Raw genomic sequence first — 26,008 nt, 5'->3', positions numbered from 1 at the left:
ACACTAAATATCTAGAGATTTAGACTCCAATTTCTTTCTAAAATTAAGAACCCTTTTGTTTCGTGAACCATTACTCCCACATTTGCTTAGATTATATTTTTATCTGCTGGTGCTCCTTTTTAGAGGTGAGACGAACACCCTTGCTTGGAGAACTAGAGGGTGGATATTCCTAATTTTGGAAGTTTCTAGTGGGGAAACCACGAAACCACACAAAGCGCAGGAGAAACTGCATCAGGCGTGGTCCCGCCCCGCCCTCCAAGGCCCCGCCCCCTGTTTCCTTTAGCGCCAAGCTCCAGGCGGTTGACAGGGGCGCCTGCGTTCTTCCCTGGCTCTGATTGGCCCACTGGAACTCCAGACGTTGACCCTATTGGCTGCCTAAACTGTCGCCGCCCCCGCTGATTGGCCGCGAGGCCGTTGCCGTGGCGACGCGGGTTGTTGTGTTTCCGCGCCGCTCTGGGAGTGGCGGGTTGGCCCAGACTTCAGCCCGCGCCCTACAAACCTAAGCCACCGAGACCCTTGGCAGGCGGGCGAGCTGGGCGGCGGGGACCGTTCTGCTCTGCGGCGCTTGATCACTGAACTGCGGCGGACTTCCGCACCTTCTGCCGTAGGCGTGTCAGTTGCAGACCCGGGCCCAGCCTCGTCCGCATCTCCCCGCCGTGCCCAGTTATGAGGAACACCACCAAGGAGGCGCCGGGCGCCGGGCACCGCTACGCCCCCTGCGGTAAGCGGGACCGGGGCAGGGGCGCGAGCGGTGGAAAGGGAACCCTGGGGCCCTTTGACATTTTCTTTGCAATAGTTCAACGATTAGTTCTGCTGTTTTCCTGCATGTTAATTACGGACCTTTCTTTCCGGCTGCAGCCTCGAGGTATTTCACTCACTCCCTATTTAGACCGCAGCCAAGTTAAATCTGTTTCCTACTGAAAGGGGCAAGTTGGATGCTGGAATGGAGAATCCAGTTGAGTTCTCAGTTGAGTTTTCATGCTCCGCAGTTTTCATCCAGTTGAGTTTTCATGCTCCGCAGTTTGAAGCTGGGAAGGAAAAGGAGACTCAGTCTTGGTGTTACTTCTCGGAGCCTTGGGAAGGACTGGAGAAAGAGGGTAGAGAAGAGAGCCCAGATGCTGCGGTGGTGGGGCCGAGCTGAAGGCCTGTACATGTTACAGGAGACGAGTGAAACGTGGCCCTTGCGCATGTCCACACGCACTTCTAGTCCCTGGTTCTGACTGTGACCGGTGCTGGGGACTTGAGGGGTGAGGAATGAAGGGAAGGAGATTGGGCAACTCCGGTTCGCTCACTTTGGGCTCAGGAAATTAGGTGAGTGATGCTGACAAGTGTCCAGCGCAGTGTCCTGCCCAGCAAATGCGCTAACGCAGTTAACCCCCTACCAATCCTACCCGGCATCACCACCCCACTGCACAGACCAGGAGACCGAGCGCTGGCGCTTGGAATAAGTGGTCCACCCTCCCGCAGGCACCAGGTAGCTTCACAACCCTTTCTTTTAATGGGGGCACTGGGTGTGCCCCGTGGGCCTGTGAGTGCATGGAATGAGGTCTGTGCTTCAAGACCTGGAGAGCTGCACATCCTCATTTCTGCTCACAGGCACTTGCAACCACCATTTCCTCATTAATAAACAAGAAAAAGAGTGGCTGGGGATTTACCTCAGCGGCATAAGTGCCTGCCTGGCAAATGCGAACATGTAAGTTTGATCCCCGGTACCAAAAAAATAGAGCGTTTTCGGGTTGGGGATTTAGCTCAGAGGCTCAAGCACTTGCCTGGTAAGCAGGAGGTCATGAGTTTGATCCCTGGCACGCGCGCGCGTGCACACACACATGCACGCGCACACACACACACACACACACACACACAAAGTAAAGATTCTGCTATGTAGTCTATAGGAGAAGGAGAGAGAAAAGCAATGGGACAGTATAGTGACCTAGGGTCAAGCAGATGGTAACAGTTTCTGAATGATAAAAGCTATAAACCCAGTGCTCTGGGAGGCTGATGCAGAAGGATTGCAAGGCTGAGTCCAGCCTGGGTAACTTAGTGACTGACTTAGTAAGATCTGTGGGAAGGCCCGGGCTCAGTCCCCAGTACCGCACTCATGTAAAAGGCTAAGTCTTCGCCTCTTTAACCGTCTGTAGGTGGTGGTGATTGGTGCTTCGCTGTTTAGTCCCTAGCTCTGTCAGCTGTTCCTTGGCACTCGTTTCTAAATGGTCTGGGGTTCAGTGCCTGTCCAAAGCTTCCCGTAACGAGCAGGTAGATGTGCTGTTCTCTGAGGACTAATTAGTAATCAAAACACGGAGAGGAAAAATAAGCAAGGGTCAAATGTGCTCTTTCTGAAGGAGGCAGGCTTTGAGCTGAGTGAACAGAATTGAAAGCTACTAAACTCTTATTCTTCACTGGTAAATTGGTGCTGTAGAATCTTTTGTGGAATCTCTTAAACCTCCCAAGTTTTTCCTTTTCAAAACTTCCTGGTGTTTATTTAGCTAATTAATGTCCCTGAGATACTAAAAAATTTTTCCTAGGTACCTAAAAACATTTTCCGTGTGAGAATGTTATTTGCTTCTTTGCAGTGAACAGAGCTACAGTGTAAGTAGAAACTGGATGTTTAGGTTTTTAGTCTTAGTTGATGATGATTTTTTATTTTTGTGTATTTATTTGAGTGGATTTATTCTGTACTGTTTTCCTGTGCACTGCATAGTATAATCAACCAACCAACAGACCATTTGTCTCTCTCTCTGTCTATCTAGCTATCATCTATGGAAAGACATTTATTTTAAGGACCTGCCTCATAGGTATATGGGGCTGCTAAGTCTGGAGGGCAGGCTGAAGTTGAGGGGTGACCCTGCATTCAGGGGTGACTTTACATTGGAAATCAGCTCATGTTGCAATTCAAGTTCACATCTGGAAATAGACTTTCCTTTTCTGTTTTCTTAAGCCTGATTGGATGAGGCTCACCCATGTCATGCAGGGTCATTTGATTTACTTGAAGTCCATTGATTTAAATGTTATTCTCATCCAGTGAAATACCTTAACAGAAAAATCTAGAATAATGTCTGACTGATATTTGGGTACCATGGCCCATCAAACTGATGCATGCAGTTTGGCTCTGCTTCCACCATTAGCTGGGAATTGTGTTAGACTCTGAACATCGTGTGTTTGTGACAGTTACATTCTGATGACTGCCGTTTAATACCCCCACTGTGCCACACGAATTACATCTTTTGTGTTACACAGTTTGCCTGGATTTTGTTTCTGACTGCCTATGAAGTTTTCTCTTATATTTGACCATCTGGTTAATCAATTTCTGATGCAAAGATTTGCCTAAAATGCCTATAGTTAGAACACCCCATATCCCTTCCATCAAAGGATTCTACAGAAGTAGTGAAGAGCCCAGGTCCTGGGGCTGCTGCCAGCCACCCCGACCCTGGACAGTGGCTCCCTGCCTGCAACTCAATGCCTCAGGGAGTCTCACATGTCCCAGGCTGGCCTGCAGGCTGCCCTGGTACCCACCAGCTCAGGCTCAGGCAGCCCCTCGCTCTGCCTGGCTGGGCCCACACCCCTTTTCCGTGCTAGACTCATGTGGCCGAGTTGCAGCAGGGAGGAAGGACAGAGGGCAAGCTTGTTCTTCCTCCTGCTTCACCTCTGCTGCTCCTCCTTCAAGATGGAGGTCACGGTGGACTCTTTCGGGTTTCCCCTCAGCCTCCCCAAGGGAAAGTGCTTGGGTATCGGGGCCTGGGGAAACTTCCTTTTGGTGAAGTGGCCCCTTGCTGTCCCTCCCTGTTAGGGACATGGGCCTCTGGCAAAGCCCTGCTGGCCTGCAGCCCTGAGAGGCCAGGCCAGGAGCTTGTGGTGGGTGGGGCTGCCAGCTCCAGGCTGCGCTTCACTGTAGCTGGCTGGGCAGGCTGGGCAGGCTGGTGGGCAGCTGAGTGGCAGCGTCAGCACGGCTCATCTGGCCACAGCTGGCCTGCCCCGCCCCACCCAGCGCAGCTGAGAACCTGCACTGTGGAGCTATTGTTTCTGTGCAGAATTTAGGTCTGTGTTTTAACACGTCGAGTGTGTGCAATCGTGGGCAGACTGAGGCTGGGCGTGGTGGCACACGCCTGTCATTCCAGCATTTGGGAGACTGAGGCAGGATGATAACTTCGAGTTCAAGGCCAGCCTGATTACAGAGCAAGGCCTTGTCTCACAAGTAAAACAAAAACAGATCTTGGGCAGCATCTGCCCACATCCCACACAGCACACCGTTTCACTCAACGCTTTTTTAAATTTTAATTTTTTATTAATCTACATTTGCAGTACATGATGATTACATTCCTCTTGGAGGAGTTGGGGCGTGGATGTCACACATCTTAACTGTTTTCTGGTCCTCTTTCCTTTCCCTCTCACCCCCCCCCCCATCTCCACTCCCCTTCTCTTCTGCAAAAGCTCTGTCTCCCGATTCCTACTGTCTAGCTTTTATTGTGCTATTCCACTTTGGGTTTCTCATGTAAAAGAAATTGTGTGACAGTTAAGCTTGTGTCTCTGACTTCTTTCCCTTCGCATTATGATCTCAGGCTACATCCATTTTCCTGCAAATGACCATGTTCATCCTTCTGTATGGCAGAGTTGCTCTCCATTGTGTGTAAACAGCACCTTTTCCTCATCCATTCACCTGCTGACAGACATAAGGGCCACTTCCAAGATTTGTCCGTGATGTTCTAATGAGTAGGGGTTCTTTGGACTTCCCTCTTCCCCAGCAGGGCTGAGAAGACAGTTAAATCTCACCTCTAGGAGGAGAGATCGCCAGAGAGGTAGACAGGTGGATGGGGCCTTGGATGCCTGTGTCTCTGGAAAGCTGGGATACCAATGAGATGGGAGAGGCTAATGCAGGAGACCAGGCCGGTGGTACCTCTGTGGCATGGGCAGCTGGTGTCTTCGTGGACTCTGCAGACCTGGGCATCCCCTGCTTAGCATTGGGCGCAATGTGGTGGGTCTTGAGGAGGAAGGCGCTCCCCAGCCTGTATCCTGTTCCCTGTAGCGTCCTGTCTGCGCGGAGACCGACCCGAGGGCACACTCTGTCCCCCTCCCTGTGTGGGCTCCCGGGACCCATGGTGACACAGCACGCCTCTCTCCCATCCAGACTGGTATTACCACCTCCCGGCCAAGCGCTCTGAGAAGGCCGTGGGTGCCCCACCGGCGTCCCAGATCCCGGGGCTCAGCAACTTGGGGGACTCACAGGACCAGGCCACACTCGGGGCCAGGAGGTACTGGATCAAGGACACGGACTCTGAGTACGTGAAGCTTGCCAAGCAGGGCGGCAGACCCGGTAAGACCCGCGTGACCCCTGCACAAATAGACACACGCATGTATGCACACACACGCATGTCTGTGCAGGATGTTACAGCTGAATGGTGCCTTCGGAGAGGTTCATATCACACCCCTGGCTTCCTTAGTGCTAAGAGAATCTCAGGGTGCCATTTACCTCAGAGGGAGCCTGTGCCTGCCTTTTAATGTCCCCTGCCTGCCGTGTCCAGTTCCTCATGTGTGCGGTTTTCCCTTTGCTCCTCAGTTGTCCCTAGTTGCTCCTTGTCCGCGGTAGAGGGGACTGAACCAGGGCCTTCCCACTGAGCTACGCCTCCAACCCCTTGACGGGATCTCCCCAGTTGCTCCATTGTCCAGGCAGGGCTTGAACCCTCCCCGCCCCTGGCTCAGCCTTGCAGGGTGGGTGCTGGGGTTACAGGCCTGCACCACCGGCCGCTGTGTGAATGGATTTTGCCTAATGGAAAAGCCCAGCGTGTTTCAGTGGTGGTGATGATGAAAATTAACTCACACATGCAGAATTTAACTGAGATGTTAGGCTAAGACTGCAGCACCTGGAGTGCGATAGAATTCATCCTTCAGTGGGAAGGGCCATGTCCCTAAATGTCTCCCAGCGAGCCTTTGGGGTTAGGGACCCTGAAGGCTTCTGGGCTTTGTTTCTGTCCCCACTGGCTGTCATCACCCCTATGGGACAGGGCTATGGGGAACCAGATGACACTGAGATTCCAGGCCACTGCCTTGGACTGACCCAGAAGGAAGCAGCTGGATTGCAGTTGAATACTTTTGTGTTCCATCCCCTCCACTTCCTGTTGGTTAAAAGAATAGTGAGGTGCTCACATTGGCTTACTGCTGGCCACATTAACAGAGGTTACTTATTTTGGTAAAAAGGACTTACTCAAAGCCTGCCCCGAGGAGATGGAGACCCGGTTTGCCTCCAGCCTGGGTCTCCCAGGTGCAGGAGGTCAAGGGTGCTTTGTAGCCAGGAACAGAGGCGGGCACACAGTGAATGTGGATCTCCACCCTGCCATAGCTTCCAGCGTCTCCCGCTCATCGTCCCCTTTCTTGGGGAAGGAAACCCGGCTCCTGCTCCCTGGGCCAGCATCTGCATATCGTGTCCCCCAGAAGGGGCTGAGGAGAGGTGGGGTGTTGGTTTTGAGCAGGAAGAAGCTTGGAGAAGTTGCTTATCTCTGAAAAAATCAACCTTTTAAAGTTCTATTTGCGGTGCCCTTTCGCGGTGCCCCCCTGGCAGGGGCTGAGGAAGGTCTGAATGAGGCCTGAACGCTGCATCAAACCATTTTCCTAGTGGGGTCACTTCCAGAAGCTGGTGCTAGCACAGAGAGGAGAAAAAGATTCCCTGTCTGCAACATGCTGCCCATTATTGTTCTAGTAACAGTAACAATAATTAGCTGGGCAAACGGGGCACACCTGTAGCAGCTCCACCCCTCAAGAGGCTGAGGCAGGAGTATCTCCGTGAGTTTGAAGCCAGCCTGGGCTACTTAGCAAGACCCTGTGTCAGAAAACCAAAAATCAACTCATCAAACAAACAAAACATCAGAGAGTTGATTGTACAACAAATGTCATATAATTACCACTGGGCGAGTCCACATGGAAGAGACAGGATTTGTTCTCTTGTAACTTTACTGTAAGCCTTAACAATAGAACTGTCAAGTACCTACCTGTAGTCCCAGCATTCTTGGAGGATGAGGCAGGACAATTGCAAGTTGAAGCCCTGCCTGGGCAATTTAGCAATTTAGGGAGCCCCTGTCTTGAATTTTTAAAAAGGCTGGGGATGTAGCTCAGTCTGAAGACTTCAATCTCCATGGTTGCAAAACAAGTGAATCATTAGTTTTACATGGAAGGTTAAACATTTCTTACTGTGTGTAATAAATCCCTGGAAGGTTTTTCTGCCAGCTTTGGCGTGGCTATTGTTGTCCCCATTCTATTGCAAAACTGCTTCTCCTGTTCCCTGCCTTTTGGCACCAGGGGAGGGGACTGAAGCACAGACAGCCCCCGTGAGCTGGAAGCAGGGTCCCTTTGAGAATGAGCCTGGACTCTGTGCTGCTCAGATTGGCTGCAAAGTGACTAGCAAACCTCCCAGGTGATTTCCCCTGGAAACCTCGAGGGGAAAGTTGTCCTGGAAACAGCTGTGGGTCAGGGACAGCCTCCCCACCAGAGGAGGAGAGGGGAGGAGAGGGGGGAGGATCCAGCGCTGCAGTCCCGGAGAAGGGCCTGGGTAGGGGAGGCCTGAGGAATTGGCAGGAAGTGATGATTTCTCTGTGCAGAGACCAGGACTGGGGCTTTGTCCAGTTTCACAACAGAGCAAGGTGGGGTAGATGTTGCTGTCTGGGAGGCAGGTGACAGCCACCCACCTGCAGCCCAGGAGCTCCGCCCAGCTGCCCCCCTCCCTGAGCTTCTAGCCTGGTGTCTGGAGCACACCCAGCACCTCTGCGTGTCTCTTTTCCCTGGAGATTTGCTGAAGCACCTTGCAGCTGGGAGCAGGAGGGGCTCCCCGGTGGCCTACGCCCTCCCGGACTGGTACATCCACCATAGCAAGCCGCCCACCGCCAACCAGCGCCCGTGAGTACCTGGAAGCACACACGCTTGTATTACCTTTCTCACCATCCAACATCCCAGGGTGGGCTTTACTGATAGGGTGCCCAACACTGGTCATAAGTGTGTGGTGTCATAGGTCCAGGTGCTGTATACAGTGTATAGGTCTCTGGCAGATGTGACACAGTCACGGCCAAGCCTGAGCCAGGGGCCACAGAGCACTTTGGCCCTGCCTTGAGTTGTGGGTCTGTGGCCTCTTGGTGAACAGCTTTGGGTTAGGACCATCAGCAACAGCTCGTGCCTGCGCTTTCTTCTCACTAAGGGTGAAAGGCAGGAGTCCCACCTAGAAAGACGGGCACCTTGGGCTCTGGACAGACATGGGGCCACGGGAGCCAGGGTCCCCACTTTCGTGTCTAGGATTTCCTGTCTGTGGCTACGCAGACCTGACCCTCCACGCCAGAGCAGACACCCTTTTGGTCTGCTGTCTGGTTTTGTTCCTGTTTTGGTTTTTGCTTGAAAGCTGGGACACCACGCTGCCTTCTAAGTCATTACCTGGTATCACTGCACTGCCCTGCCCACGGTCACACTGTCGTTTATGCCTTTTGGATTCTGTTTCCTCCCAAATTTCTGCTTTTTTTTTTCTTTTTTTATTAAGAAAAAACACAAAATGTATTACATGACTGAGGCCAGGGAGGATTTTTCTTCTTCCAAGTGTTAGGTTTCTCTCCCAAATGAATGGTTTATTTCCCTGGCATTCCCAAGGCTCTGGGTTTGGTCCTAGGCACTGTACACACATATACACACATACGTACGTACACACACACCCAGAGTACTTAGTGCTCAGAAAGGAAAAGGAATGGGGCAAAATGAAAGACCTCCTAGAAAGGGTACAGTCTGGAAGTGGCCTCCCCGGACCGCAGGTCACGAGGAAATCAGCTAGAAGCTGGAATACCCACATTAGCTAGGCCCGTTTAACAGGACATAAAGCACTTCGTCATTTTAAATGATCACGCTACCCGGTAACTGTTTAGAGCTGTGTCTCTCTGAAAGGGGCCGGAGTGAGTAGCTTCACTCCCACGTGAGCCTGAGCTGGCCTGGGCGGAGGGCTGGGGTGTCTAAGGGGACCCCCAACCTGCCCATGTGTTAGAGGGACTGGGTGGCATTTATGTGGGGAGAGGGGCCGGGAGGTGGCACTCTGTGACCTCTGTGACTACAGGGCGCCCGCGGCGTCCATGCCGGATTACATGGTATACCAAGAGTTCCACCCCAGCAGCCGGGCTGATGGCGGGAGCTACGAATCCCGGAGGGGGCCCTTCGACTTCGATGTGAAGACGGTGTGGCAGAGAGAGGCGGAGGAGCTCCAGGAGAGGAAGAAGGTGACAGCTTGCGGGTGGTGGTGTCTGTACATGCAGTGCTTCCCTGACCCCTCCGGGCTGCTAAGGGGGTGCGGGTCAGCTGCCCTGGGGCGTTGGGGTGACCCCGCATCTGTTGTGTGCTCAGCGCTTTGTTTCATTTGACTGCAAGGCTGGTGGCCCAGACCTTGTTGCCCGCAACCCCCTTTCCTTGAATAGTGACTTCATAGGTAAACTTACAGTTAACTGAGCGCTTTTGGTCGGTTAATGCTTGTCCTGGGAGACACTGGCAGGGTGCTTCTCATCTGGAGCACAGAAGAAGGAAATTTTGTATTTTTCCACTATTCTGCTTTCAGACATTGCCATCTCCTTTAAGTCTGTCTGTTGAAATTTCCCTGGAGTGCCTCTTCCCACTGAAAAAGGGAGAGGAATTCTTTTCTTCTGTACACAGTGGAAGAGAGTGTTACCTGATTGGAAGCCCTTCCCATCCTCTGGTGTGAACTTGGGGTCTCCAGGGACCCCAGTTAGCTGCCAGCTCCAGGTCTGAGGTGCATCAGGATTTGTGAACAAAATGGACGATGTATGTTAAAAATCACCATGTTAGATGCTGAGCACAAGCCGAGCCCTGTTTTTTAAGGACACAGGCAGTGTCCGGCCGGGCTCCTCATGTCATACTAGTGTGAAGTGTCTCCTCGTTTACCTTTGGCCTTAGGGAGCAGCATCGCTGGCTGCCATGGGCCGCCTGTGTGTTCTGTCCCCCGTGTCCAGGTGTGGTCCTGGCTCTGGGTTGTTCCCACTGTCCCTGTGGATCGACTTGGTTCATGATCAGGCCCGCAGCTCCATGACAGGCCAGTGGCCCATGACATGAGCTGTGTCGGGCAGGCAGGGCCTGGTTATCTCACAAGGTGACCCTATTACCGGGTGTGGAGTTCACCTGCCAGTGTTCCCTTAATTTTTCTTCCTTCCTTCCTTCCTTCCTTCCTTCCTTCCTTCCTTCCTTCCTTCCTTCCTTCCTTCCATTTTTTGTGCTATGGAGAATTGAACCCTGGGCCTTTGCACTAAGCCAGTTTTGTGGCCCCTTTTAATTTTAATTTTTTATTTCGAGACAGGGTCTCACTAAGTTAAGTGCCTCGGGTTGAGCCCAAATTTTTGATCCTCCTGCCTCAGCCTCCCGGGTGCTAGGAATACAGCTGTGTGCTGCCATGCCCAGCCTGTTCCATGAGTTTGGCCAAACGCATTCATTGTGCAGGTTTCCAGCACAGTGCAGCACCATAATCTTCAGATTGCTCAGCCTTTCCATTGTCACCCTCTCCTGAGGCCCAGCCCCTGGCAGTCACAGATCTGATTTTTTGCCCTATTGCTGGATTTTCCTTTCCCAGAATGCCAATCGGTAGCATTGAACCATAAGTGACCCTTGATCCAGCTTATGCCGTGCAGCTCGGGCATCTGAGATCTGGCCTCTCTGTGGGGCAGGACAGGCTGGGTCCCTGGCATGCAGAGCTGAGCCACGTGGGGGCACAGTCCATCCCAGCCTGCCAGCAGACCCAGGTTATTCCAGCTCAGGCGGCTCTCATGCAGGCCACTCAGGGCCTCAGCATGCAGGCTTCTGCATGGACCATTTGGTATTTCCCACTGATAATTTTTCATGCTTTTCCTACTGAGCAAATGCACCCTTTTTTGAGACAGGGTCTCTCCATGTAGCCCGGGCTGGCCTCCAACTCACGGTGAATTTTCTGTCTCAGCCTCAGTGGTGCTGGGATTACAGGCATACGCCATGACCGTAGGTTTGAGTAGGTGCATCTTCATTTGAACACCACGACTCCTTTTGGGCCACTCCTTGCCATCTTTCCTAACTGTCCTGTGGGACAGGCTGGCTGCTGAACTGTCATCTGACCCCAGTTGGTGAATCACGGCCAGGTCTACCCCCTGTCCCTCAGGTCTGTATGTACCGCTCTGATCCAGGGTCTGTGTGTTTTTACACAGGTGAAGCTGCCAGCCATTAGCTCGAAGCAACCCAGCAAAGTGGGGACGACAGCAGGTGCCAGAGAACCCGCAGGAAGCAGGGTGTCCTTCCCTCCCATGTAAGTGCTCCGACCATGGGCGGCTTCTGCCTGGTTAGGTTCGGGGGTTATCTTCTGGGTTCCATCCCTGTGGCTGTGGGACTGGAGGCTGAACCTGGGCTTCACACTGAGCTATACCCCAACTCTTCTTTAATTTTGAATTTTGAGACGCAGGGTCTCAGTAAGTTGCCCAGGCTGGCCTAGAACTTTCGATCCTCCTGCCTCAGCCTCCTTGAGTGCTGAGATTACAGGCCTGCACCACTGGGCCCAGCCTCAGTTGTTCCTTCCTGGCTGTGGTTTTGCTACTTGAGCACACATCTGAGTTTCCTGGGTGCCGGGCAGCTTTCTGCTTTGTGGTCACTTGTCCAGCAGGGTCCTGCTGCCCGGTCCTGATGTTTTCTGTCACTAGCCCTGAAGCCTGGCTTGTGCTGTGTCCACACTCAGCTGGAGGGGATGTCAGGGACATCAGGGGCACTAACCTTTACTGATCTTCCAGCCAGAGTGAAATCCTCGAGGCCTCTTATGCCTCCTGGCTTTTCCAGAATTCTCATTCAGTGCTAGAGTAAATGTCTTTATTTGCCTGGCTCTTTAGATAGTTTCTCATGCAAGGGTCTGGGGCAGGAAATAGTAACAGCTCGGACACTGGAGGGAGGGTGAGAGGCGGTGGGGGACCTTTAGGCCACCTTGCGGTGCACACTGATAATCCCAGCACTCAGGAAACTGAGGCAGGAGGGTCAGAGCAAGCTCAAGGCCAGACTGTTTAGCGAGACCTCAAAACACGAGAGCAGCCATCACAAGTCAGACACCCATGGCCAGAAGGGACAGGAAGCGATGGGCTGTCATGCAGCCCAAGGAGAGACTTTGAGGAAGCAGGATGGGTACTGGCGTCCCGATGGCCTGCATGGAAAAAAGCCTTGGCGAGTGGACTAAGCACTGTCCTGTGCATCACGGGCGACTCGAAGCATGTCTGCGGTCCCAGCGTGGTGGCAGCTGACGCAGGAGGGGTGAGGTGGGCCAGTTTAAGCAGACTCCCTCTCTGAATCACAGATAAACAGGGCTGGGGATGCAGCTTGGTGTGGAGGCCTGGGTTCAAGGCCCAGGAAGAAAAGGGGAGAGAGAGAGCAGATGCACTTACGGGCGCCCCCTGGTGTTCAGAGAGAGCGATGTCCTTGTCAGATGCTCTCTGGTCCTAGCTCCTCGCTGCGTTTGGACCCAAGTTTAGAGTTCACCTTTCTCTCTTTGAGGCCTGGTCAGAAAACCAGTTCCCCAACAAACTTCTCCAAACTCATCAGCAACGGTTACAAGGACGAGTGGTTACAGCAGCAGCGACTGGACTCTGAGAAGAGGACCCGGAAGACGTCTAGGGCATCAGTGTCATCCCAGTCCATGCAGGACCCCGAGGGACCTCAGGACGCAGAGGCGCCGCAGGACACACAAGCTCCCGAAGTCTCTGAGAAAGCCGAAGGTGAGGCGCAGCCTGCCATCCTGGCGTCCCGTGAGTTTGGCCCACTGTGATGGATGATCCTGGGAGGCAGGAGGCTGAGGCAGGAGGATGGCATGTTCAGGTACCAGGCAACTCAGCAAGACCTGCCTTAAAACAAATAAAAACTTTTTAAAGGATTAGGAATGTAGCTCAGTGTGACAGGCTTGGATTTATTCCCCCGACAGAAAAAAGGTTTCGTTAGAAAAACTGTTTTTGTTTTTTTTAACCTCGATCCTTCCTCTGGTGTTTGCCAGATGTTGGTTCTCCATTTGGCATGGTGAAAACTGAACACAGTAGGACCCCAGTGCGTGAGGTCCACTCCGGGGCAACGCTCAGTAAGTCGGATGCGTTTGTAGTCTGACAACGTGAGTCCCGCACAGTGCGCCTGTGTTCCTTACGCCGTGCGCCTGTGTGAATTCTAGCCTCCAATGCTCAAAGGGCGGGGACTTGCTCTACACCAAATAGCAGCAGCTATGGGCTCCTGGACCTGAAGAACCCTGACCCCACAAGGTGGACTTCGGCCTGTGCTAAAGGCTGGGCTCTTTCATAAAAACCCCTCAAGTTTTCCCCTACCCCCCCTTTTTTTTTTGCAAAGAACTTAACATTCAAACTGGCTACTGCTCTGTTACCTGCATTTCTTAAATGCTGAATAATTTAGAATTTTCCCAGTAGTTAGATGCTCCAATTAGTTTTTATTGGTTTTTATTGTTAACAGTCCCCAAGAAAATTATTCTCACCTTGTTTTTTTTTTTTTTTTTTTTTTTTTTTTGGTACTGGGGATCAAACTCAGGAGCTTGCACTTGCCAAGCAGGAGCTTGTGCCACTAAGCTAAATCCCCAGCCCCTCTCACCTTGATTTTGGATACATGCATCTGATAGCTGATGGAATGTTCAAGACCAGTGTCAGAGATATTTTCCCATATACTTTCCCTAGTGCGTTTACAGTTTCAGGTCTATGTGGTATCTTAAGATTTTAATCTAGTTTGAGTTGAGCTATGGTATGATATGAATGACCAATTTTTATTCTTTTGATATGCATATTCATTTTCCCCAACAACATTTAGTGGAAAGATCATTCTCTCCCCACTGTATACTCTTGTTAAAAACAGCATAGGTTTGTTTCTGGTCTCTAACCTGTGCCATGTTCTATGTATATGTTTTTGTGCCAGTGCCATGCTGTTTTGATTACTCTGCCTTTGTAATATATTTTGCACTTGATTATCATGATGTCTCTGGCTTTGTTCATTTTCCTCAAGATTGCTTTGGTTATTCAGATTCTTTTAGGGCTCTCTATAAATTTTAGAATTGTTTTCTATTTCTGTGAAAAAGGTCACTGGAATTTTTATAGACACCTTTGGATAGCATGGATATCATGTCTCGCAATCCATGAACATGGTATACCTTTCCATATATTTCAGTTTCCCTGGTTATTTACTTTTAATAATTTTAGTCCTACTGAGAAGAGAGTTTTTTGGTTAATTTCTTTTTTGCAATAGATCTTTTTTTTGTTTTGTTTTGCCTTTATTTATTTATTTTCTTGTTGTTCATTGTTAAGGAACACAGTGCTACTGATTTTTGCATGTCAATCTTGTTTCCTGCAACTTTACTGTAATTTTTGATCAGGACTAGCAATTCTCTGCTGCGGTTCTTGGGATTTTCTGTATAGGAGGTTATGCTGTCTGTAACTCCTCTGCCTTGGTTTGGACGGGTTTTCTTTCTTTTTCCTGCGTGCTTGCTCTGGCTAGGATGTGCATTGCTGCACTGGGTAGAAGTGGGGAGCGGGCACTTGCTGATCTCACTGGCACACTTTCCACATCCACCAGTGAGCACGGGGCCAGCTTTGACCACGTCGCTTTAATGTACCGAGGTGCGTTCCTTCCGTGACTCACTCTATCAGGAAGTGGAATTTTGGCACGCTTTTCTGAGGTAATTAAATATTTATCTCTCTCTGTGTATCACATAGGTTTTGTCCTTCATCCTGTTAATGTGGTAGATCGCATTTATTGATTCACGTGTTAAATCATTTTGGCACACCAGGGATAACTCCCGCTTGACCATGGTACATGATCCTTTCTTGTGTTTCTAAGTTGGGTTTATTTTATTTTTGTCTCCGTGCTCATCGGGTCCCTCGGCCTGCAGCTTTCTTTTCTTGCAGTGTCCTTGTCTGGCTTTGGATGAGGGTCGCGTTGGCCTCAGACGATGAGTTTGGAAGTATTTGTGGGAGGAGTTTGGAAAGAATTAGCAGTGCCTCGCGGTATCCGCAGTGAAGTTATCCCGGCCTGACTTTTCTGTGATGGAGATTTTTATTACAGATAGAAAAGCCTTCTGAACCTTTTCTCACTGCTGATCTGTCCAGGTTTTCTATTCCATCATGATTTGGCCTTGATAGCTTGTCTGTCTGCAGGAATCTTCCATTTCTTCTAGCTGAGCTGGGTTGTTGGTGTATGATTCTTTGTACGTAGCGTCCTAAAACCTTTTGCATTTCTGTGGTATCAATGTAGTATCTTCTTTTTTTATAATATGTTCTTTGTGTCTTTATTTTTTCCCTCAGTGTAGCTAAATGTTTTCCAATTTTGTTTCTTTAAAAAAAACAGCTTTTAGTTTGTGGATCTTATCTTTGTTTCTTTCTTGATCTATACTTTATTTATTCCCGTCAGATCATTCTTTCCTTACTTCTGCTAACCATGAGCTCAACCCAGTCTTTTTAGGATATTAATTTACAGTTGCATGACCAGTCACCTCGCCTGCCAGGGTAAGTCAGGGTTCCTAGTGTCATGTTCTGTGTGGTCTCAAGGAGACAGGGTTTACTCCACCACCAACAACATAAGAAATGTAATCAAGAATCTGTCCCCTAGCAGAGGTATGGGCTTACAATTTCTCAGTGAAGAGATAAAGCAGGGGCTGGGGATACAGCTCAGCGGCACAGCGCCTGACTGGCAAGCTCAGGGTTGTGAGTTCAATCCCCAGTCCAGGTACTATTTAATCTAAGTGTTTCCATTAGCAACAAGGCCTGCTTCATTCCAAAGGAACATTTAATCATCCAAAATCAATGGACGCCCTGCTGGGGGGACAACAAGGCCCCCACATCTGGGGGAGCAAACTGGCTAGACCCTGCTGCAGGCTCAGCGGGGTGTCACCCAGAGCTGCTCCCACCCCTGCCATCCCCCTACCCCAGCTATGGGTTCTTTCCCCTCGATTTCTGTTTTCTTTACCGCCTTGGGGCTTAAACTTTATAAACAGCAGTGACCCAGCCAGCTGCACCGTTTCCCTGCCGAGGTGACCCCTCCCTGAGAGCTGTCTCCACACTGTCCTTGGGTTCAGGCTTTGTGGTTAGCTGTGTCTCCTCCCAGGGGAGCAGGCTATGATGCTTGGTCTCCTGCTGGGGGAAGGGGGGTGCTGAGCTGGGGCTCGCTGGCTGTGGGGTCACGGCTTCTGTTTTGTACCTGACTGGGGCTCCTGGGGATACGTAGTGCAGCAGCTGGGGTGCAGGGACAGATGCACCCAGAATCCCGCTCGGCTGGGAGGACACTGGTGGCCCAGGCAGTGCTCCCGCTGCCTGACGCCTTGGTTGTAGCAGAACCAAGATCGTGGACTTTTGTGTCCCCACAGGACATGCCCAGTCCCTCCCACCCAGTGCCAGCCCTGGGGACTCAGTGTGCTGGGAGGGACACAGGATTGGGTGCTGCTTTTGTTTCTTTCTCAATACTGGAGATGAAGTTTAGGGCCTTTGCACTGAGCTACATACTTCGTCCCCTTTTTAAAAATGTTACTATTGTTGTTGATGGTGATGTTTTTAGCATTGATTCAGGAGCTCTCTGTGACTGACTTACCCAGGCTTGCAGTCCTCCTGCCTCGGCCTCCTGTGGTATAGAGATTTCAGGCGTATACCATCGCACCCAAGTAGGTGCTAGATTTTTATGTACACATTAGGTCTAAGCCTAAAAACGGGCAGAAGTGCGTGCTTTTCTCCCTGAGATGAACGGTTGGTTTGTGACGCTTAAGGAACGCCCCTGTGAGAGTCTCCTGTGTTTTCACTGTGCCTTGCAGGTCCAGATAGATCTCCGTCCGCGCCGACACCGGCTGAGCTCGCATAGACCTGCTGTGACCCTCAGGATCGCGTCCAGGAGCCAGTGGCCAAAGGACCGCGTCCCCCTACTGTCCCACGGCTCCTGTCCCACGGCTCCTGTCCCGATGGATGCATGGCAGCGACTGCTACGGACCGGGCACCTCCAGTAGATTTGATGACCTTATGCATGGGCGGCGATGCGCCCGCCTGTCCTCCAGGCTCCAAGCACAACCCGGGGCCTGGCTGACCCTCGGCTCCTGGGCTGGCGATATGCCCTGCTCTTGGGACTGAGTTAACTCCTTCCTGTTTTCCACCAGCATCACCTCCGGGTGTGGCTGGGCAGCGCTGGCCCTGGACCCCGCACGGGCAGAGGCGCACGGCGAGCTTACAGCCCTTTCCTGCAGTCGATCCTACAATCTCCATAGAAATCATTTTCAGTTACAAAAAGTAAATTAATTGTAGAATATGGTGATATACTTTAAGTCTAAAAGAATTCTATGATGACTTGAAGTTTTAAACATTTAGTACGCAATAAAACATTGTAACGTTTGCTAGTTTTAAATTTTTTGCTAATACTTTCTGAAGTCCAGACTATTAAAGTCACTTTGTATCATTTCAGTAAAAGTACATTTAATTTTAGCACTTAATTTAGTAGGCTTCAAAAAAACAAGTTTTTAGTAATCAGACTGGTCTTATTTTATAAAGTTTATTATAGATTTTATATAACTGATTTGCCTTTCATGTAGTTTTATATTTTATATGTTTAATCCATTAATAAAATAATATTTTTTAACAAAGAAGCTAGGAAGACAGACACGACCACAGATATTTTAGCTTCTTTCACAGAATTAACTTATCATGCACGCACTCAACTAAAAGTTGTTTTAAATTAGTCCTTTAACTGAGATGCTTAATTGAGCACTTACAAACATGCTGTTTATTACAGATATGCTGTTTATTACTCTTACTCTATTGTGGGGGATGAATGCAATACGTAACTAATTTGAGCACTTGTCTATATTAAATAAAAGCAATATACCTGTACAGGAAGTTTTTTCCTCTCTTTTCTCCCTTCCTCTGCATTTCTTCTGCTCAATTCCTACCTCATCTGCCAACAACCTCGTCTTAATGAAAAATTTGTGAGGGATGTATACAATAGTGTAAGAATCCTTCAATTCTTTTTTTAAAGGTTATTATAGTAACAGACACCTGTAATCTCAGCACTCAGAAGGCTGAGGCAGGAGGATTGTTGCAAGTTTGAAACCAGCCTGGGCTGCAAGGTGAGCCCAAAACCAGCCTGAACTGTACGAGACCCTGTCTCCAAAAGACCAAGGTGAAGACAAAGAAGGAGAAGGAGGAACAAGACGGGGAGGAGGAGAAAAAAAACGGAAGATGATGATCGATGTCCTAATTAATGAAATAAAGGCAAGGCGGCCGGGAGTGCAGTGGTGCGGGCATCTGTCTGTCACGTGGGATCTGTCTGTCACTTGGGATCCGTCTGTAGCAGCCTGGCTGGGTCAGAGCCAGGGCCCCCAGAAAGAGGCCAGGGCTGGAGCCCCTGCATGGGATTTGTGTCTCTTGTATAAACAAGGAGACCCAGAGCCTCCCGCATGGTCCAGCGCAGGAGAACCCAGCCGGGAGCCTCCGTCCCCGATCCGCAGGTGCGCCTGGACCGAGCCCGGGGTTCTCCTTGCTCCAGGACGGAAGGAATAGACCGTGGGGGTTGACACGCTGTGAAGTCAGTGGAGTTTTGTTAAAGCAGCCTGAGTGGATTAGGGTAGATCTGAAAAAGAAATCAGACTGACACCGTCCCCGGGTGGCCTGAGATCTATGTAGAAAATCAGCCGACAAACAGAACTAACTCTTAGTGACCAATTATATATAGCAAGGTTGCAGAATACTAAGATAATATTCCAAACACACAAAGCTGATATAAAGCTAATACATAATGTATTTGTGTAAATATAGAACAATATACAAGGCTGTGGAATACAGAGATAATATGCTTGCTCTGCAGAACCAGGGCAATCTCAGCAGATCCCAGCAAGTTGTTTTGTGGATGCTGACAAGGTAATTAACGAGAGACAAATGGCTCTGTTTGGCCAGAGACAAACCAGAGACAAATGGTCTCTGGTTGTTGGAGACCACTAGGAAGCAGCTCTGAGCAGGATGTAAAAGTAACTACTTGGCTTGCTGTGTTTATCTGTGAGTCTGTCCTAGGCCTCCACCCCTTGCTTGCCGACAGGAGCTGATTCATAGTGAGGGACCTCTGTAAATCGCTGGTCCTGGCTGAGGCCTGCAGTGGACTGTGAGGCCAGAGTTACCTCAAAGGGCAAGGTAAGGGCACAGCTGCAGACACTCTGGCTCCAACATCAATTTAGTAGATAGATTCGCAGCTGTAGGAATTATTCCTACAGTCTCACTCCTACCATGTCTTCGTGATAACATGGTTCGCCTAACTAGACAGGATGCATTACTTGGAGACTCCCAAGGTCTTGCAGTTTCTCCCAAGGTCCTGCTCATTGCCTGGACTTTCCTCAGTTCCCCCACCCTTTGTTGTTGGACCTAATAAAAGTGGGCAGTCCAGAGAAGTCTTTGTCTTAGCCGTCAGAGTCTCGAACTCAGATAAAAGGTTTTGATCCTCCCAGAGCCCTAAAATCATACCACTTGTCTCAATTTATTTAACCCTCTGCTGTACACTCGTTTGGGAGATTGGGGGTCTTGGTCAGGTCCCGATAGCTGATTGGGTTTTTTTTTTTTTTTTTTTTTTTTTTTTTTGTCTTTTTCCTTTTTATTGGTACTGGGGAATTGAACTCACGACTTCCTGCTTGCAAAGCAGGTACTTATGCCACTGAGCTAAACCCCCAGCCCTTCAGGTTTTTTTTTTTTTTTTTTTTTTTTGAGACAGGGTCTTGCTATGCAGTTCAGGCTGGCCTTGAACTCACTATTTAGCCCAGGCTGGCCTCTAACAGTGATCCTCCTGCCTCAGCCTCCCAGGAGAGGGATGACAAGCGTGTGCCACCATGGTTCTGTAGACAGATGTCTGAAAGACAAATGCTCTGTCCTCCGAGGCAGGGGGACAGGGGACCACCTGGATGACTCTCCATTGACTGAACCTGGCCAGATTGCCGTGTTTTGATACATGCAGGGCTGGCTCTGACGTTTCCCCATTGCCGCAGCTGGCTTTAAACAATGCAAATGAGTCTAGCAGAGGTACTGGTGTGTGGTCATTAAAGCAATGGACAGGTCAGTAAAGCCCCTGCCTATAACTCTCACATATGTGTGAGCCAGGCCAGTGACCAAGCCATCTGCTGAGACTGAGCCCCGAGGTAAGAGGCTGTGGCTCCTCAGGACGTGGAAAATGACACCTCTGAACTGAAGCACCCACCGCAAGACCCGAGGCACCGCCCCAGGCGGTGTTACGCAGACTATTTCTGCATCTCTCTCCCTCCGTATCCTGCAGAGGTGGTCTTGGCCTCCCACCCCGCCAGCGCATAGCACTCACCTCCTTCACTCCACTCCCACGGTCACCCGTCCCGAGCCACTTCTGCTTCACGTCTTCCCGGGGTCCGAGGCCTTGGTTCCAGGCAGCCCTTGTGCCAGCTGGACTTCGGGCCGCTTGGCTCCCACAGCTACAAACGTGCCTTAGTGACTTTCACTGGAAGTGGTAGACTGGAATTAACCCGTGAGAATTCCAGTAATCTTTCCTTGGGACTTCAAGTGTGGATTTTTCTGGCCCACGATGGGTCCTCAAAGGGCTCTCTGTAAGGGACACGCACTGCCCAGTTCTGAGAGCGACCGTGACACTACAGCAGCTGTGCCTTCCTGTCACTGGTAAAGTAAAACAGAACGACCAATGCAGTGTGATAGACCACTTGGAAATCGTCCGAGTACATACAGACAACTGATCCTTGCCAGAGGAAAAGAGGAAACCACCTTTCTGACAATTGTGCTGAAATAATCAACATTCACAAGGAAAACCAATCTAGACACAAGCACTATCACAGCAGTTTACTCACAAAGGATCGCAGTAAAATACAAAACCACACAACTCCCGCAAAACCATACAGGAGAGAACGCGGGAGAGCTTCGTTTGGTGGTGGTGAGGTCCAGGGGAGCTGGAACTGATGAGCCGGCTTCACAGACATTAAACACTTCTGCCCCCTTAATGATGCTCTCAGGGCAGCAAAAAGACAGGCTGCTAGGTAGGAGGAAAGATTTGCAAGGGAAACAACCGAGAAAGGGTTGATGCCCAAACTACGTGGAAATTTCTTAACACTCCACAAAAGAAAGAGCCCCATATAAAAATGTCCGTCACAGGTCCCTCACCAGTGAAGGCTTTTGAGGGGCCCCACAGATACGGAGAGGTGATGCTATATGTTGTCAGAGAACTAATGGAAGCAACAGTGAGATAGAGTCAAATGCCACCTACTGACGCCAGCCAAGGCTTGAGTACAGAAGCCAACAGCCGCTGTCGGAGCCGCCCCTCACGGCTGGTGGAAGGGCAGACGGGAGATGCTTCCGTGGCCTTATAAACCTAGTTTGCCCCTAGCCCAGCAGGGTGTTTCTCGGTGTTTACCCAAAGCAACTGAAAATTTATATCCACACGAAAACCCTGCATGTGAATGGTTCAGGCAGCTTTCTTACCAAGACTCAGAAGTGGAACCTGTAACACCCATGAGGAACCTGGGAATCCGAGCGGTAGGGATGTGTCAAGGTAGGGTCACTGCTGTGAGCTCGGCCCCGGCAGAGGAGAGGCTGTGGGTAGATATGGGGACGCGGGGGCTGTGTGTGAACTTCCTATGCCTTCTGTTCAGTTTTGCTGTGAATTCCAAGCTGCTCTAAAAAGTCTATTACAACCCAGCATTTGGAGAGGCTGAGTCAGAAGCGCTGCAAGTTCGAGCAAAGTCTGGACAAAGGAAGGGCTTAGCAAGACCCTGCCTCAGAACAGAAAATAAATAACCAGGTGTGGGGATGTAGCTCAGTGCAAAGGTCCTGAGGTCAGTCACCAGTGCTGCCGAGGAAAACAAAACAGGAGGAAAAACAAAACAAAGCAATTCAATTAGAAAACAGGCAGAAGATATGAACATTTCACCCACAAGCACACAAGAAATGTCATCACCCACGTGGAGAGAAACCTGGCAAGGCTGAGCGCATGGTTCCCACACCGTGCGGTAGGCACACAGTGGGCATCGGGAAAGTTCCAAGACAGCTCCTTACTGGGGACGGACGGGGCTCAGGGCCTTCACACTGAGCTCTAGCCTCAGCCCTCTTCGGTCTTTGATAGAGGATCTCACTAAGTCACCAAGTTGGCCTGGCTGGGCTGGAGCATAGGATTGCCCTGCCTCAGCCTCCCAGAAGGCTGGGGTTACAGGTGTGTGCCCCCATGTCTGGTTCCTGCCAGCTGTGTTCTTAAGATTCATCAGCAGGGCACTGGTTAAGTAAACTGGCACAGCACACCATGTCATGTTGCTCAGTTAAAAAGAGAGAACCTAGCCATGAAACAGCCTGGAGGAGTCTCCAGGGAACTCCGTTGAGTGGGAAAAGTGAACTCCTTCAGGTGAGGTGTGCTCTGAACGCAGAGAACCTTTTCGAAATGAGCAGGTTTGGAAACAGGCCAGGCCGGCAGGTGTGGGTAAGGGGGGTCAGAGGGAGGAGGGTATGGATGTTAAAGAGACAGAACTCTTTCCTACCCTGACTACTGCAGTGTATGCATGTGGGTGCTGCTTGTAAATCTTCCCTCATACAGGGAACCCTTTCCTGTCCTCAGTGTGGCCCATGAAGGTTTCTATTTGTGACCCCAAAGAGAAGTTATTGGAACTCTAGTGAGTTAATTCCAATCTACTGAGGGCTGGGGATTTAGCCCTGCATAACACAGCTGGGGTATTAGCTAATAATCTGGGGTCTGTGCTTCAGCTCTGATGCAGGGTCCTGTTTGCCCGGGGCGGGGGGGGGGGCGTCATAATCACAGCCTCTTTCTCGAGGCTCGGTCCCAGCTGACGGCGTGGACCACGGCTCTCTATCCTGCCTGGCTCAACCACATATTTGGGGAGTCGCTGGGCAGAGTAACCCCGACCTGTTGCCTTGCTTCGGAGATTACACGCTAGCTCTTTAGCCAGCCAGTTTACATGGTTTAAAGGGACAAAGAAACATTCCCGCCAGCTCTGTGCACAACAGTATATGGAGACAGGTCTAGCTTTATCCAAAATGGAGAAAGTTGCTGTTCTTTTCAAGGAGAGTCATCTGGGTAGTTCCTCACACCTACAAAGTGGGGTCCTCAGGCAACCCACTTAGGGCCCCCCAACAGGAGCTTTCTGTCTCTCCATAAATGTCTTCCTATTAGCCTCTGTTGTCTTAGAATTCATTTGGAGGACACGAGCTCAGACATCTAACAGGCTGTGAGCTGTAACGCTTCCCTTGTGCCGTGCTTGGGGTTCCTGATAGCCCCACCGACCCCTTAACACACTCAGAGGCTCCAGTGAGATAAGGAGTAGTCACTAGGCCAGGCCGTAAGAGTTAGCTTTTATTTCGTAATTGCCATTGCCATAATTGTTTGCACTGCTTGTGCCTTTTGTGGATTGCTTTTGCTCCTCTAGTTTATACCCTTTTGATGTTTCTTTAAAGGGGTTTTACTTTTATGGAGGAGGTCCTGCGTTCCTATTTTGTGTAGGCTGCTTTGAGGTCCCTTGACTGACTAGCAACTGCTGTGGTTTTTAATCTTATCTCAGAGGATGCTAAGGAGACAATGTTAGAGAGCCATCTGGTGGATTTTGGTAGAACGTTCTGTAAAAGGGATCGTTTCATGCAAGCTCACCTACTGTCAGTTCAGGATTTTATCTATCCTGTACAGAACGCTAAAACCCAGCAGTGTTTACTCTGCAGACAGTAATTGCCTTCAGGCCAGCTGCTACTCTCAAGACAGAGGACAGGGTGCCCCAGTCCCTGTGGTGAATCCCTGCTCCCACTGACACCAATGGCCAGTGAAATGCTGACCAGATGGGCAACTGGACTCCTCTCTGGAGATGGACCTCTGATTGCATGGACCTAGCGAAAGCTGAATGGATGGCTGAGGGGTCATGGCTGGGGCATCTGTCCAGCAGATTCCTGAGGGTCCTTTGGTGGAAGCCAGCTCCTTCAGCTCGAATGGGTAATCAGCAGGGAATCTCTGCTTCCCTGCACATGCCCCTGCACTCCTCAGATGGGGTGAAAGGCAACCCCTTCTGTCATCATCAGGTGTCCTGATGCTCAGAGTGACCCAAAATGATACTGTTAGAGCCCTTTCTCAAGGCTCCCTTAGGAGCTGAGCTACAGATCTGGACTTTTCTCACTCTACTAATGTAGTCAGGATTCACAAGGAAAACAATTTAATACTAGACACAGAATTATTTTATCATAGTCACCCAAAGGGGGCTGGGAATTTAGCTCAGTGGTGTAAATGTCTGCCTGGCAAGTGTGAGGTTATGAATTCAATCTCCTGTACCAAAAGTAAAGTCACCCACAGAGTCAAACATGAAAGTGCAGGAACTCTGTTCACACACTAAAGGCCTAAAAAAATCTGGCTGAGGGCCCAGATCCCAAGGCAATGTCCTACATGGGTCCAGCTGCAGACCTAGAGCCCATATAATGTCTTTTGAATGTTTAGTCAGATTCATGGATCTGCCCTGGGAAGGCCCAAAGGTCAGCAGTGGAGACCAGAAAGCCTGTGCCAGCGGGGTGAAGGAGCTGTGCCAGCAGGCTGAAGGATCTGACCTGGAGCCAGGAAGCAATGTTCAAGGTAAGGACCAGGGCTCCACTGAAAAGTAACACAGCCAGGGCCGAGGATTTAGCTCAGCAGCGTAAGCACCTGCCTGGCAAGCGTGAGGTCATGAGTTCAATCCTCGGTACCCAAAACAAAACAAAACAAAAGTAACAGAGTCATCCTCAGTGACAACAAGGTCCTGAGTGAAAGGTTCCTGCCCTAGTATAAATTACTGTACGAATATGGCAGTGGTCTAACGTGGCAGAAGGCCAAAGTGGGACCACTTACCATTTCCTGCTTTATCTACAGCCCTAACTGCAACTTCCCTTCCTGTTTGCATGCACAAGAATTCCAACTGGTTCCTCACACATCAATATCCGCCCCACGTGCCCCTTCCAATCAGAGGTCATATAAGTCTCTGCCTCTCTGGATCTGGTCGAAGGAGGCGGCCCAGTCATCATGGGTTGTATGCTCCTTTCCACGTCCTCAACTCAATAAACCTGTTCTTTTCATCTTGTACTTTTTGCTTCTCTATTGCGCCAGAATATTCTAACACCAAGCACCTCCATTGATGAGAACAGCCGAGTACACATCAGGATCCAGCGTGACAAGCTTCTCCTGGAGATTAAACAGCACACATCCTCCCATCCAGAGCCAGGAAGGGATGCTCAGTGTAAGGACCAGAGCTCCACCAAAGTGAACCACAGCCACTCTCACCAACACAAGGTCCTGTGCACCTCTAATGCCAAGTTCATATCAGGAAAGAAGCTTGACAGGCTCCTCCAGAAGAACCAGTGACAACAGGGGAACCAACACACCCTCTTCTTTCTCTCCAGGACTCCTTTTTATCTTGGCAGCAATCTTTAGGTGGGCCCTCCACACCCAGCACCACGATGACTCAGGTCAGCTGGTACATCAATCCATCACAAATAATAAATTAGAAACCTGCGTTTTCCTCCCTCTCACCAGGAGATAACTTTAAAATTCCTTGATTAGAGACCTCCCTTCTCTCTTCGAGGCTGAGTTGAGGTAATTTACATCTGTTTGCCATTCTCATGAAAGCAGCTATCAGGAAAAGCACTTTACATTCATGTTTTACATATTCTGAGAGCAAACAAGATTTTTAGCCAGGCTTTATCTTCTTTTGTGCACATGTAAAGCTGGTGGGTGTGCCTTTACTAATTTATAAATCACCTTTTCATGAGGTATGGAGATGGAATGCAGGCCAGGGTTGCAAAGAACCAACAGACATGTGCCAATATCCAGCAATGGCTGTTGGCAGGATTGTCTGTTTTGTTCTGTTTTTCCGTATTCATGATTGGTCAGGGCTTCTCTGCGGAGACAGGGCTTCCCTCTGGCAGTCCAGGCAGTCCAGGCAGTCCAGCCGGAGGGAAGAGGCAGAGAGCCCCAGGGTTAGTGCCTTTAGTCTTGCTAAATCATCTGAGATGAGCCTGAACTCTGG

The 26,008-nt window shown here is 50.2% G+C and overlaps 1 protein-coding gene across 2 annotated transcripts; it reads left to right on the top strand.

The window, feature by feature from the left end:
• The first annotated feature begins 439 nt into the window (after positions 1–439).
• Positions 440–17,852, top strand: CUNH7orf57 (chromosome unknown C7orf57 homolog). 2 transcript variants are annotated; one of them, XM_063234386.1, is made up of 7 exons: positions 440–721; positions 5,120–5,305; positions 7,767–7,875; positions 9,065–9,224; positions 11,184–11,281; positions 12,553–12,725; positions 16,790–17,852. In XM_063234386.1, the coding sequence occupies exons 1-7, from the start codon at positions 667–669 to the stop codon at positions 16,834–16,836; spliced, it is 828 nt and encodes a 275-aa protein (XP_063090456.1). In that variant the 5' UTR covers positions 440–666; the 3' UTR covers positions 16,837–17,852. The 2 variants fall into 2 exon arrangements, with proteins under 2 accessions (XP_063090456.1, XP_003465823.3); XM_003465775.5 differs by having other exon boundaries at positions 442–721; positions 12,505–12,725.
• Positions 17,853–26,008: the final 8,156 nt, after the last annotated feature.

The sequence above is a fragment of the Cavia porcellus genome, unplaced genomic scaffold (assembly GCF_034190915.1).
Source record: "Cavia porcellus strain 051 isolate PalLab524CR breed Dunkin Hartley unplaced genomic scaffold, mCavPor4.1 scaffold_23, whole genome shotgun sequence".
Taxonomy (NCBI): domain Eukaryota; kingdom Metazoa; phylum Chordata; class Mammalia; order Rodentia; family Caviidae; genus Cavia; species Cavia porcellus.
Note: the sequence above shows the minus strand (reverse complement) of the source record. Positions and strands in the feature narration are given on the sequence as shown.